This window comes from Ptychodera flava, chromosome 9, assembly GCF_041260155.1.
Source record: "Ptychodera flava strain L36383 chromosome 9, AS_Pfla_20210202, whole genome shotgun sequence".
Lineage (NCBI taxonomy): Eukaryota > Metazoa > Hemichordata > Enteropneusta > Ptychoderidae > Ptychodera > Ptychodera flava.
In genome coordinates, this window is record NC_091936.1 from 33,924,265 (window position 1) to 33,938,901 (window position 14,637).

The window sequence follows — 14,637 nt, forward strand, 5'->3', positions numbered from 1 at the left end:
TTCCCGAGAAGAACCATTAATGAACATCAACAACAACTGATTAGTCTTTATTTGATGTGCTGTGAAGGTCACTACACTTTGACGAACAACCTGATATTTTAAAATCAGTCATTCTGATCCATTGAAATGGTGAGATTAAGTCCCATATACTTGTTATTTTATTATTTTCAGTTTTATACAGTATAGTGAGCCTCTCCATGGCTCGTCACGATGTGGACAGCAGACAGCATGCATGAGTAAACTACACTGATTCCAAATTTTGAGCAATACTCAAGGTATGTAGGCAGGGGGTTGAATGTAAGTTCGTGACTAGTCCTTAAAATGCCATCTTTTAATGCATATATACGTTTGTGTATGTGCATAAAGAGAGAGAGAGAGAGAGAGAGAGAGAGAGAGAAACAGATTGCTCAGCCCAATCAGCATAAAAAAGGCATAATCACCAAAACTTGATAGAAACAAAAATTTAATTTACTTTGTTAAAGATACACTGGTCTACAGCAAATATTAAGGATTGACAAACCGTTTCTCAGAAATATATATTACTCCAAATATACACACACACTACCTAGACTCCCCAAGAGTTGTTTTTTAATATAAGAAAGTCATGAATATTGAAAAAAATTGTCCAAATTTTACAGATAGTTTTCACGTTCTCTTTAATATCAAACTGTACATTATATATTCAAGTGATACTCTAGGGATATCGTACATAGATTTAAAAAAGATGAAATGATTTCAACACAAAATATGTATGGTCTTAATCATTGCTTGAATTTACTTTCCTCCTTTGAATTGAAATACTGAAATTTCCAAAAACCAAAACAGATTTTTGTCTTGTGTAAAACAATACCAGTCAGAAAAGTTACATTTTTTTAATTTTTACCTTCCCTGTTAAAGACCTAAAACTTTAATGCAAAAAAAAATGATCAAAATTTATATAGTCAAATTCAAGAGTTGAACAAAACCATACATATTTCAAATTACCCTTTGTCATAACAAGTGAAAATGTGCATGGATGTAATGTAAATATTGTTCAGAGATATCGTCAACCTCAGTCCTGCAAGCTACATGTGAATAATCTAGAGTTTATTGCTAACAAGTTCAGTCAGATGCTAAGCTAATTCTAATGGGTAGGGAACACAGGGGTCTTTCTTTACACAGGCCAGTGTGTGAAGGCACTTACATTGCATGATATGCTGCTTATCAAGGTTTTATATCAATCACAGATCTAACCATGCTTTGTTAAAAAATGGCTGGTGCTACAAAAAAGAGGGGAAATACAAATATCACAGTCACTTTCTCATAAATTTTATAGCTCACAGTGACAATACTGGTACAAATATTACATGTACTTCTTTCCTTTTGTATAATGCTGGACTGGTGTAATAGGCTGTAACCTAGCAACAAACTGGCATTGACTTTGCCAAGATTGAGTGCCAATCTTCTGGTAGTGTTGCTCGTTTTTTCCAGACACTCTGGAAGTAAACTTCTAAATCCGTGGGCCTGAGGACAGCTAGCTGTCTAATGATTCTGTGCACAAAAAGTACACTTCACCTGTGTGTACAAAATGAACCTGAAAAATGTCTACATCATTGTTTTTCTCAAAGTAAATGAAACTATACTGTGTATTCTGTGAATTTGATAAAAAAACAAACAATATATACATTTAATAATCCATAAGAAAAGTGTATAGTTGAACACAAGTGATATTGTTTTCAGAAAAGTGCATAAATACAAGTGATGTTTTCAGAAAAAGTGCATAAATAATCCATGTTACAAACATTGTAACTTTGTTACAATAATTACAGAGGACCAATACCTTTCTTGCTTGGCTTGCATTAAGTGATGCATTAAGTGTTATGAAAACTTGACAGCCAGTCCAAATTATTCAAACAAATGATAGAAATACAGGTGTAAACACTAAGCCTACTGTGCATTCTCAGTGCAAACTGGTATCGTTTTGTTCAGTATTGTCAGGCTGCCACAATGTAGTGCTTGTTTGGCCAAGCGTCAGTGAAATTTGTGTCGTGTGAAACTATCTGAATTTAGGGGTTGTAATCACAAAAGCTGATGCGCTAGAACCGTAATCCTTAGTATTTGTTCTCTCCCCTCAAACTGAAGCTCCTTAATGCAGAATTGACTTTCACGAAAACTGTGTTACTAATTATGTCTGGAGAATACCAACCTGTCGTTCACGCACAAGTTGTGCAAAATCTGCACATGAATAATGATAAACTTTGTTTACATTTTTCAATGTTCCAAGTAGTCTTTATCTTCTGTCAGAGTTCATATGTTTTTTTTTTGTTTTTTAGGTGGTTTAACTTGTGTGCAATTTTGTCTTGGTGAATGCAGAGTTTGTACTACGTTGGAGTTGTATAATCACATAGTTAAGTCTCCACGCATTTAAAACCGCACAGGAATAAGTGTCCCTTGTCTGTAATGTCATTTTTCTCTTGTGTTATGGTTTCACAGTCTGATTAATTTATTTTACATTTCATAACAGTAGAGTCCTTATTTCGATTTTGATACATGCAAAACAAATTATGGTCCTACCCTCTTCCCCCGAAACTAAGGACTTATGTTTTTAGAGCATCAGCTTTTATGATCAACAGCACCTTGTAAGTGTTACAACTACTGTCAAAAACTTAAAACAATCTGCAGATCACATTAGATTTGTTTTTATATAATATATACATAATAAATCTTTTCCCCGGTTATCCCACAATGCATTGCTGTGGCTGTATCAAACACTTTATACACACTAAAAACAACAAAAGCATACTGATTTGTGTTCTACAACAGATTGTTAAACAAGAATGACACAAATCTGCAATGTCAAAAAATGTCCCGTGTATTTTGTATCCATTGGCGATGAAAACAGAGGTCAGGTTGTAACCTGCCAGTGTTCTATGAGTAACATACCTTGCCTGTACCCTACGGCTAAAACATTCAATGAGTAACGTATGCTTGGTATACCCTAGTGAGCACTACATCATGGAACCGAAAAGAGAATTATTTAACAAAACAGACAGTCAATACAGGATGAACAGTAAATAAAGAGACTTATGGAAAGAGGTAGATAGCAGGTGTCAAGTGTATTTTCTACAAAAGTAACAACACACTCAACTTTATCCGGAGTTGCTGGCCTTCAGGTCAAACTACATTGAAGGGCATTGCTGTTGAATTCACGCAAAATGTAAGCTGTAGTCGAGCTTTGTATAACACAGGAAAAGTAAACAATATGGTAGTATACACAAAAGATGTTCATAAAATGACAAAACAGATCCTGAAAGTTCTGTCACAAATAACAAAAATAAAATCTGCAAACAATAATAAAGAATTGGTGACATTTACAGTGTACAATGAATCAATTATATTTAAATTTCTTTTAAAATGTGAACTACTGTACATGACAATGAGGCTCTCTCATGTAACAATTACTGGCCCTACAAATTAATGTTAACGCTAGCTGAGAGATATCTAATATTATAGCAAGGAAAAAACCTCGCAACACAAATAGTATAGTCACTATTCCATAATCACTTATCCAATTCAAATGAGAAACTCCAGACAATTGGATCTCAACATCTTCATTCATAAAGCATACATTAGGCAACAAAAAGGTCTACATGTGTTTCTGTTAACATGCCTTGAGGAAATAGGGTACTGTAGGTCAGTCAAGGACAGTTTTGTATTTGTTATTTTCAATGGCATGTGAGTCATCAAAATATTTGCCCAAATCTCGCCGTTTTAAAAAAGGATAAAAGTTAAGGATCAGGGATTTTAGATGGGTAGGTCAAGCTATTGGAAACACATTTGATTATTTGGCCTGTCATGGCTTTTATGAAGTTTACAAACTTTTAACAAAATGGTCATGGTTGAAGTAGGAGCATTACTGAGACACAGCAGCTCCTATACCTTTTGTACACCCCTACAAGCAATGGTTTCACCAAGGGTATTGTACACCCCTACAAGCAATGGTTTCACCAAGGGTATTGTACACCCCTACAAGCAATGGTTTCACCAAGGGCTTGTATAGCCCTACAAGCAATGGTATCACCAATTATTACACCTCGTATATCATTTGATTATCATTTCGTCATTGTGTGGTAAGAACTGTACATTTTAAACTACGGGGTGTAAGGATGACACTGAAATTAATGGTTTGATGATTTGTTGCTGATAATAATTGCATATTATGTTTCCATTATGTAATCTAAAGTTAATCAAGTTTTGATAATTAATCAGATACAGCGATGCATAAAGAAGTAGTGAAAATATAAAAACAAGCCAAATAAATGAGCAGAATTTTTTCAAAGTACCGGTAGAACCATCTCATTCAATTCACAGCTATTTATATTGTTAAGTTTTATATGTTATTCAGCCTTTATTATCTTTCAGCCAAAGTAATTCTGACGCCTGTACAGACATGTCATGTTCAATATACTGAATTTTGCGGAGTGCCATTGTTCACTTCTCGGCCCTTTTCAATGTCAACACTTAAAATGCAAATGATTTTCACATTTCATGATAACCTTGAAACATCCAAGCAAAAGCTTTCATTCACATTAATTTTTCATTCTATCAGGGTGGCTGGTGCCAATGCAAGAGGCAATACTGTTGATAAAAACAAAAAATATGCTCCACTGCCTTATTCACTTATATTTTGAAAAGTATAGAATATCTGATTTATGTTGTTGATTTTAATACTTGTGTACAAAAAATGAAAAACATTATGAAGCTACCAAGAAAGTTGTTTTGAAGAAACAATGTGGTAGGGACATGAGCACAGAGTATTGCCCTGTGCAATCTGTGTGACTGGGGAATTGGCTTGGGCTGTGTAGTGGTAACTTGCATGCTCAAGTAACAGTAATTTGTTTTAATTTCCATCAATGTTGTGTTTTGTAATCTAGGACACGCATGTGACAGCCTGTGCATCAACACTTGTATAGTGCACGACAAATCCTGGCAACTGTCAATTGGGTCCGTTGAAACTTAAAATTTCAATACACCAAAACACTCACAAAGGGCACTGTGCTTAGGGTGCCAAGAAATGGTCATTTTATCCAACGGGCATTCCTAAAGCTTTCTAGGTGAATGTTAAATTCTATTTTCAATGGTAGATGTATAATAATTTACGTTATTTATTACTTCATCATGAAGAAAAAAATGATGACAAGAAACAAACATCTCTTGCCTGTATGTCAACAGAGGGCGCTATTACATTTGGCCTTAACAGAGCAATAATAATGAACAACAGCGCCAATTATTTGCGGGTTATTTGTCACTTGAATAGGTGTTTATGAACATATTGTAGGATGTTCATCATACACAAAGCTACGGATGCATAGAGCAACTGTGATTGCTGAGTTTGATTTTTTTTACAGAGCCTATCAGTTGTAGCCGCAGGTAAAGCCTGTGCATAAATATAATCTAATGGACTAAACCTGGTTATTTATAGTTTGCAAGCTCATCTGGGACAGAGTACGAAGAGAATTCCCTCCAAGACATTCTTTAATAGATAAGTTGACACGGTTGATGTTTTCATTCACATCAATGAATTTTCAATTATTCATCAGAGTCAAGTTCAGTGGCATTTGAATTCTGTACTGTAATAAATTGGATGTTAATATAATACAACCACGAGGTTACTGAAGAAAAACATTTTGCAGACATCTGTGGCTACTGTGGTGAATCTAGTATTAAAACTTTCGCATGTAGTGGCAACTTTGAAAGCTAAATAATTAATTTGCATCTTAATCAGTGTCTTTAGGAACCAACCTGAGGCCTTCCTATGCAATTCCAACATTATGAGTTATTTTCAGTGTAATGTATTTCGAAAAAATCCTACAAAAAATAAGGTTTAAGTTCTGAAGTATGCAAAACTCATTTGAAAAAATTCAAAAATGTTTCATGGTTAAAATTTTGGTTAATGACATTCTTGTTATCAAAGCTCTTCCTTCAGTGATATCCACAGTACATAGATTTAGTGAAATCTGTGTTGACATTGCGTAAACTGACTTTACTACAGTGGCACATCTTCCCAAAACAATGCATTCTTTTAAGTGGATCAGAACCTTCCTTTTTTTAAAAAAATAAATGTACTAGTCCTATAGTACTGACAGTGCAAATCACTCTATCCCAGCAGAAATCACATGCAAAAATGGTCCCTGTGAATGTGGCTCTGTAGCGGAAATAAAGTACATGCTACCGTGGTCGGCAAACATAGAATGTGATGCCTTGCAATGGATGGAAAAGAATCTAGGTACCAATTTAGAAAATTCACGTTTGATCCGTATTTTTGTCTCATGTACAAATTTTAGCAGCAACTGTACATATAACTCAGAGAACCATAACTACATGTAACCCACAAGGAAAGAATGACCCCTGTTAATAGTCTTTCCATTAGGGCTAGCCTACTGATAAATCTTTCTCCGTTTCCTCGGGGCAAATCTAAATTGTTCATAAAAAGCTGTGGCTTCACATTACATGCTATCAGTAGACCCATCCATTACTTATAATGGTTTCTGACCCCAGCACAGGACACAATGCATCAGATTTGAGAGATTGGTCGCAGAAAGCCAAACTGAAAGAGGACAGTAGAGGTTTGATGGCGATTATATTTTATATAGGCTAACTTTTCATGCTTCTTCATGACAGTGATCTTTATTGTTCGGTGTTTTAAAAAACAATATTCTTTTAATATGTTCATGTTCATTTGAAATGCAGATTGGCAAAGTTGATGTGTGTTGACTAGCCATAAAGAAGTGAAAGATTCGTAGCGTTCCTATCTGCAACATGCGGTCACCTTAGGCATGTGACACGTCGGATTCATGGTGAGGTATCACGGGTGGAGCAGTTGGTTCGATAGTCGGGTTATCTTGGTCCATGGTGACTGCGTACTTATCTGAGTTGTCACCGCTTCCTGAAGTTTCATCTTTCCGACAGCAGTATCGTAGCTGGAAAAGACATGAAAAAAACGTGCTCATTAGTTCCAAATACATGTGTCGCAAGGAACAAGTTGTGCATTAAACTTTCCCATGAGGGGGGAAAGGCCCCATGGGGATATGATGAAATAATCTGTTTATGATCAAAATGCATCCATACATCATAAATGCCTTGAATTCTCCCAATCCATATTTAAGGAGTTGTCTAACTGTCAAAAAATTACTATAATTATTTTTGTTCATTATCTTTTCTGGGGAAAAAACAGCACGATCGTTACATTTGAGACCGTAACAAATAATTCAATTGTCAACTCAGCAAAATGCAGACATTTTAAACACTCAATGGGATTATGTGTTGGTCTGATATCTACCAACCAATGAACAGAGGTAAACAACATGATTTACGGTTTACTGGATTCACACGAAATATTCTATCACACATCAAGGTTGTATCTGACATAGATGAGGGTATTTTGATTGTGAAACATTACCGAAATTAAGAAGAGTCCCGGTCTTGATGTTGGATTTATGTATGCAAAGATGATGATGCCTCCAGCGGCTGTCAGTAGCAGTATCAGTATCAGAATTGCAATAATTGCTCCTACACCAATGTCAGGACCTGATGATCCTAAACAAAAATGCTTGTTAACGATGTCATCATATCAATGGTGGTCCAATACTGCATTCTACCAAACACTCCTACTTATAAACACGTAGATTTGACATCTTGAAGACATTTGACAAGTTCTTTGTTACTCTGGGGGATAATTGGTCATTGGTATAAAGTGATTAACCCTTCGAGCGCTGCAATTTTTCCCACCAAAATTATAGTGTGCAACATTTTACCAATTTGGTGAATTTTTCTGTAATTTTTTTTGACAATTTTGGACCAAATGGACATTACATTTTATTGGCTTCAGATTTTTATCAAAATTTCAGCAAAAATTAGAAAAAAATTGACTGGTGTATATTTTGATGTAGGTGACAAAAATTGACTTTGGCGCTCAAAGGGTTAAGTGAGCAAGGGCTTTTTCAGAATGTATTTTTACCCTGACATTGTTAGCATAGATGTCACAATAAAAGCAGCGTCCAGCATGCCTAGGTTTTCGGATCAGTATCTACTTTGCCTAATCAAACACTGGTCAGTTTTATTGTTACATTAATTTGCTTTATCCCTGTGTCTACACAAATTTATTCCAACCGTTTAGCACCTTTTGGTGGTTCATGAAAGGAAAGTCGGTCACTGCATACCAAATGTTTGATATCGACTGTCAGGAATTGAGTGCAGTCCCAAAGGCTTGGAAAGCAATCAATCTTGAGAAAGCGATTTTTATATGACTGAAATATCACTTGGTTTAGTTCTTCAGACCTAAAGTCTGTATCATCTAACTTTAAAGGGAAACAGTTGTTGGAACAGCGCCTGTGCGAGTTTCTTGTTTACAAACAATGTATTTCGTGCACAATATCTAGATGCACCTCATCATCATAGCTGCAACATTTAAATTATATGATGTAGATTATGACAGACATGCATGTTTCAACTTTTATCAATCACCATCGTACCTTGGATACAGTGTTTACATTGGTTGTATGGGTCCCATACGACCTTTAAGCACAGTTCTGATTACTGTATCCCATAATGGCAGAGAGTGTAGCCCAATCATTCTCAAAATGAACGTTGACATGACCCCAGGATTACGTTATCAATCCACCTAGCAAGCTCCTGTTTGATAAATTTGATATGTTTTCTATATCCTGCCCGCCTCATTAATAATAAATGTAAAACATGCTGAAAATTGTGTCAAAGCAAATAACTACTCATTTGCCATCGCAACAGAATATTTACTAAATTATTGAAAACAAATATGATTGTGCCAAAATAATCATCTAACATATAATTGAACCATACTCAAACACACCTGGTGTAGAAACAGGGCTGTTCATATACAATGCGCTAACAGTTAAAATTTGAAGTGTCAATGATACCACTTGAAACTAAAGATAAAGTAGAAAATTTAATCTTACCTTTAGACGCCTGTGGTTGTACTTCAGTGCATCGTACCTCCCCAATCTGAATTAAAATGAAGATGATAAATAAATACTGTGTTTAACCCTTTGAGCGCCAAAGTCAATTTTTGTCGCCTATATCAAAGTATACACCAGTAAATTTTTTTCTAAGTTTTGGTAAAATTTTGATAAAAGTCTGATGCAAATAAAATATCATGTTCATTTGGTCCAAAATTGTCAAAAAAATTACAGAAAAATTCACAAAATTGGTAAAATCTTGCACACTGTAATTTTGGTGGGAAAAATTGCAGCCCTCAAAGGGTTCACAGTAGAACCTGGATGTTTTAGCAGTTTTAGCATGCCTGCAAGTAGATACTCAAATTCCAGTTTCACATAGTTATGAACAAATATGTGAACTTATCATTGATGCCAATTTCAAGACAATAACAATATTACACATCTGCTAAAAGCACATTACAAAAACTGTAAAATTTTTCTGATTCCTTCAAAGGACAAGTATGCTGACCACAATTTTTTGTGAACTTTCACCACTGTGGTGACATTGTCTCGTGCACAATTAGAGCTAATTTCATTGAAATACATCGTATATTCACTTTTATATTATTACAAGTCTGTTGAGCCCCTTTCTTGTCGGAGTAAGATCTAACAATGGAGCCATGACGAATTTGTTAGATTAAATTGCATCAGAAACAATTAACAGACCCTTATTGACTTGAAAAGCATTTATTCAGAAATAACGAGGTCTCACTTTTTCATCACAGCCAGCCTGTAGCCAGTCCTGTCTATGTCTATCAAAACCACTGGAGCATTTCTTGACTTTATGGCACCATCCGCACTGGAAACCTATATTAGCTTCTACACAGCTATTGCAACTGCGCATCTGATTACACGCTGTAAGAGGGAAAAAATGTGTATCAACTTTTTTTACCACAGTATGATACGAAAATATCTTGTTTTGAGAGGGAACAATGTTCTAGTAAAACATAATGTGGATAAACAATACACAATAACAGTTAATGTACAAATGTACATGACAACGCCAGATTCCAAGTTATGACAAAGGGTAAATGCTCTCCTCTTCGAAAATAAGTTATACTACTATAAAATGTATGATCTTTCATAAAATGGCCGAACACGAAATAATTTAAGTGAGAGGAATAATATACAAAAATACGCACACAGATCTGTTCAATAATTAGTGTGTTTACTGTGTTCTATTATAATTATGGCCACATCCTGCTCATGAATAATTTGGTGAATGTTTTACATTTGTAACAATTCTTGTTTTTTTTTGGCAGGTGACTCAATTAGGATAATAGTCGGTAAAGTAGGTAAATGATATACGTCTTGAATAAATATCTGACTTTGCTACAATGTATTGGAAATAGCCAAGTCTAAGAGTCACAGATTTTATTTCAAATATAGTATCTTTCAAAATAATTAACATATACCAGTATTGATATCGCATATATGCATAAAATGATGACAACAAACCTCATAGCAAATACCTGTTTCACGATACTTCATGTACAAGCACAGTGTTCGAAATAATCGGTGGCAATGGTGGCATTTGCCACCAAAAACTGTCAATCTGCCACCAAAATTTTTTTCTGGTGGTATTTTTCTGCTACTAAATTTTGGGTCATCATGTCATCGATCCTACGGCTTGAATGAAGGAACGCTGAAGGAACACGCGTTGTCTGACGGCGGAAAAACTCATTAGCAAAAAAAACTTAAAACAAACTAATTGCGACTTTTTGCATGAATGAAAACATAGCGTGAATCCAAACTTGTGATTGGCTAATCTCCATATCGATGACAGCAGCTTTTGTACACTTGACATGTTGTTGCCCTCAGTGATCGCCGCATATGCAGTCATACCGCACAAGATAAGAGCATGTTGTGACATTTTGAAAACAAAGCCAAACTGCAGCCTGCATGAATTAAATAAATAAATACTTGCAATTCATTAGCCAGTACAGGGCTCAAAAATTCCTATCGCCCGACGCCCGTGGCTAGTGAATTTTGCGTTCGGGCAAGTAAAATTAATATGCTTCCCCGGAAGTTCCCGTCCGACGGGCAAGTGCACCAGCGGTTGAATTAACTTAGCTCTGGACAATTCAAGCTTGAAACGTATTTCATTAGGTCTGTACACGCCTACAATCATTGTAAGTCCTTCAACTCTCAGAAATTTTTTCTGAAAACCCTTGAAAATCGGCCCGATATCGCAAAATCGTTCTTGCTGTTGTAAAACACAAAAAAGTCGTAAAAATAGAGTTTTGCGACATGTTCTCTCCGACGACATCGACATGGAGTGAACTCACTGTTTTGTAAGTAAAGTAAAGTAAAGTAAGCCTTTACTGAAATCGTATCCCAGTTGGGATCTTGATCATAAAGTACAATAAAGGGTGTGCCGTAAAGTGGTATGCTCTTGACAGTGGTTGCCATTCTCTTTAGTGCAAGTGTATGAGTCGTATGACAGTCGATCGCGATCGGCTTCACGCGATAGTGTAATTGCATCATGTGCTTGGTAAATGGATGTAAACTTATTCGAAGCCATGGATCTCGGCAATGCTTACTGCTCAACGTAAATCAACACCCTGTTGAAAAAATACAAGTTTACATCGTAGCCGACTAGTCGAAACGGGCTCAGTCGACCAAGGAGGCCACATATTGCAGCTACGTAGTGCGTGAGATGCAGACAGTTTCAAATTACGTGACCTTGGTTGTTAGGGATCGGCTCTCACTTACAGAAAACAAATCTGCACTGAAGAGTAACGAAAACGAAACTTGAATCTGCTCTCTTGATGAATACATTTATCAAAATAAAACTTTGAAAGACTGCTGTGCTCAGTGAGCAAACATGTAAACAGTTAAAAGGGTTGCAGATGTACATGTGCGTATGCATTGGAAGATAAACACTACTACTAGCAGAGCAGTTGTCTGTGATCTCAGCGTGATAATAAAGAGCAGCAGCCAGCCATGCACATTGTAAATCACACAAGCTTATTACTCTTATGCAAAGATTTTAATTTGGATTAGGTTGTGGAAAAATTCCAAATTCAAGGATGTTTTCGAGATGGCCAAATCTACAGAAAAGACTAAAGTATTCTCACATTTCTTCAGCTACATTTCAGATTTGGTAATAGTCCTGCATTTTAACAAGATGTACATGTAGTTCATGTTTGAATCTGTTTTTTCCCTCTTTGAATTCACTTCATATGGCCAAACTCTTGCTCTCTGTTACAAATTACTGGTACAGTTATTAGAAATTTACGGCAAGTAATTTTTCCTCTCGGGCAAGTAAAAATGAAATTCACGTGTCCTACGGTTAGTAAGTTTGAAACATTTTTTTTGAGGCCTGCAGTATGGGTTGACTTTTTGTGACGTGTACTCACCATATTTTCAAGAATTTATAAATTAGAATGAGTATGTGGCAATGACAAAATGCTGTATTATACCGATCACATGATGTGTTAAACTGCCACCAGATTTGTCATAATTGCCACCTGATTTTATATCTGGTGGCAAACTTTTGCCACAAGAAATAAAAAAGTATTTCTATCCTGAAGCATGATTTGTTCAGTGCTTTCCCTTTAAATATTTTTGTACATTTTTCCTTTAATTTTAATTTTTTTTCTGCAAATTCAATAACATTTGACAACTAAATTCATTTACTTGTGAAATATACACATAAAGAATATTTATTCTTGTCACATTCCAATGGTGGATAGCTTTGATGTCAATTCTGTTTTAAAGGAGAGTTTTTCTCTCGTCCAGATAGCAAGTAATGTAAGAGTATAACATAGATTTCCTGGGGATTTAAAGTGTATGGTTCAGTGAAATTGAGTTCAAAAGAACATTGAGTTTGTTGTCACACAGATCATCACATTTGATGATTGCTTTGTGGTAATCCAGCATCCATACAATTGCAACTCACACACAACTCACATGTACAATATACAGCACTGATGTTGTTGCCATGGTAAAGCTCATGTCAGCAAGTGCAGTGCAGTACCAAGTATTATCAAAGTGATTTTGCCAATTTCAATAGAAATGATGTACATATACACATACGTTTCACAAAGAAGCATTTATCTCTGAAAATCCTGCTTTTGCATTGTTAAAAAGTATTCTTTCCGTACAAAATTTACATGCGCAACCTGCAATGTCGTGATATTTCGAATCTCCGATCACAAATGATGAACATTGACATGTTCCCTCTGTGAAGCATCAAATTCAATGCACTTGAGCCATTTCACTTTATAATAATATTTATGTATGGTTGCATGAGACAGTTGTTTACCTGTGGGTCATTTTTTTTTTGGTATTTGCCCTATTTTTGTATACAGTCTTACTACAAGAAATGAATGATTTGTGTTTTATATTTGTACATGTGTGTGGCGTTTTATCTTCCCTAATTCACTATGCAGAGTAATTGCTAAAGTTAATGTTTTATGTTTATATCTGTGTGTGTGTGTGTGTGTGTGTGTGTGTTTGAGTGTATTACAGCAACAGAGAAGCTGTTACAGATGGTCTGCACATTTTTTGTATGCAGAGAAAGACATTCTGAAACAGTTCTGCAGGGTATACTTACTAGGCAGTGGTTCCAGTATAAACGCAGTCCTGGAGGCAACAAATGACTTATTCAAAGCAACGTCGTGATACTCATAAATGGTGCGCCGATAGTAATCTGAAAGAAGAAAAGATGGAAATTAATGTACCGTGAGGGGCATTAACTTTTATTTTTACGGTACAGAGTATTGCATGATGCAGGACACTAACAGCCCGATGCAAATTTTAACAGTCCCTATAAAAATACAACGAGAAAGTCGTGAGTTGCAGAACAACATATTATGAGTTTCTGTGATGTAAAATTTATACTTCTGAGAAACGTAATGTGAAACAGTGTTGATTGAAGGGGCAAGTCTACTCACTTTTATAGATCTGTTCATCCACGTAGAAGGCGTCTGCCACACCTACTTTCACGGGATGTGATTTGTCCTTGATTTGACTCACAGGAATAGGAATCTAGCAACAGAAGACATCGGTCATTTGTTATTCAATAGCCTAAATTTCAAAATATTATTTTTTTTAAAGGAAAGAATTTAAAAACAAGTTTTTGATAGTAAAGAATTCAATGAATAAAAAGAAAAATGTCATTTTGTTATCACACTCGCACCAATACATCAAATATCAATGCACAGCTGTTTTATAATATAGAATGGTTTTATGTAAAGTCACACATTTCTTTCACACACATTTGCAAACTTTGGTTTGTTTTTTTTTCGGGGAAAAACTGGCAACAACAAAGCAAAACAAAATGCTTGACTTACATCTCTATATGCCAGTACAATTGTGCCATTTTTCTTCAGCGTCACTTGAAAGGTGAAAGTACCCACTTCATAACAAAGCGAAAAAATAATGTTATTGTCTCATTGATTATTTTGTTATCTTTTAAGGAAAAAGCGCCTCAGGGACACTTATTCGGACTGAACAATTTTTTAGTGCTACATATCATGTATTATGATCTACCTATTGTGTGTGGGTTCATTTTTGAAGATTTTATTTTTGTGAAATTAAAATTTTAATTCTTCCCCTAAAGTTAACACAGGGCTGACGGCCACTTTGAATTTCCAACATTGGTAAATTTAAGGTATTA

The 14,637-nt window shown here is 35.4% G+C and overlaps 1 protein-coding gene across 2 annotated transcripts in view; it reads right to left on the reverse strand.

Annotated features, from left to right (window-relative positions):
• Positions 1–4,685: 4,685 nt before the first annotated feature.
• The window catches only part of LOC139140770 (plexin domain-containing protein 2-like), a 28,279-nt gene continuing 18,327 nt past the window's right edge, over positions 4,686–14,637 (reverse strand). The window contains exons 7-13 of one of the 2 annotated variants that reach the window (XM_070710178.1): positions 14,312–14,376; positions 13,913–14,006; positions 13,573–13,668; positions 9,724–9,866; positions 8,973–9,018; positions 7,439–7,566; positions 4,686–6,959 (exon numbers count right to left, since the gene is read on the reverse strand). In XM_070710178.1, the coding sequence (XP_070566279.1) occupies positions 6,810–6,959; positions 7,439–7,566; positions 8,973–9,018; positions 9,724–9,866; positions 13,573–13,668; positions 13,913–14,006; positions 14,312–14,376 (722 nt within the window). In that variant the 3' untranslated portion in view covers positions 4,686–6,809. Of the gene's footprint in view, positions 6,960–7,438; positions 7,576–8,972; positions 9,019–9,723; positions 9,867–13,572; positions 13,669–13,912; positions 14,007–14,311; positions 14,377–14,637 lie in introns of both variants that reach the window. The other variant, XM_070710177.1, reaches the window with a different exon arrangement.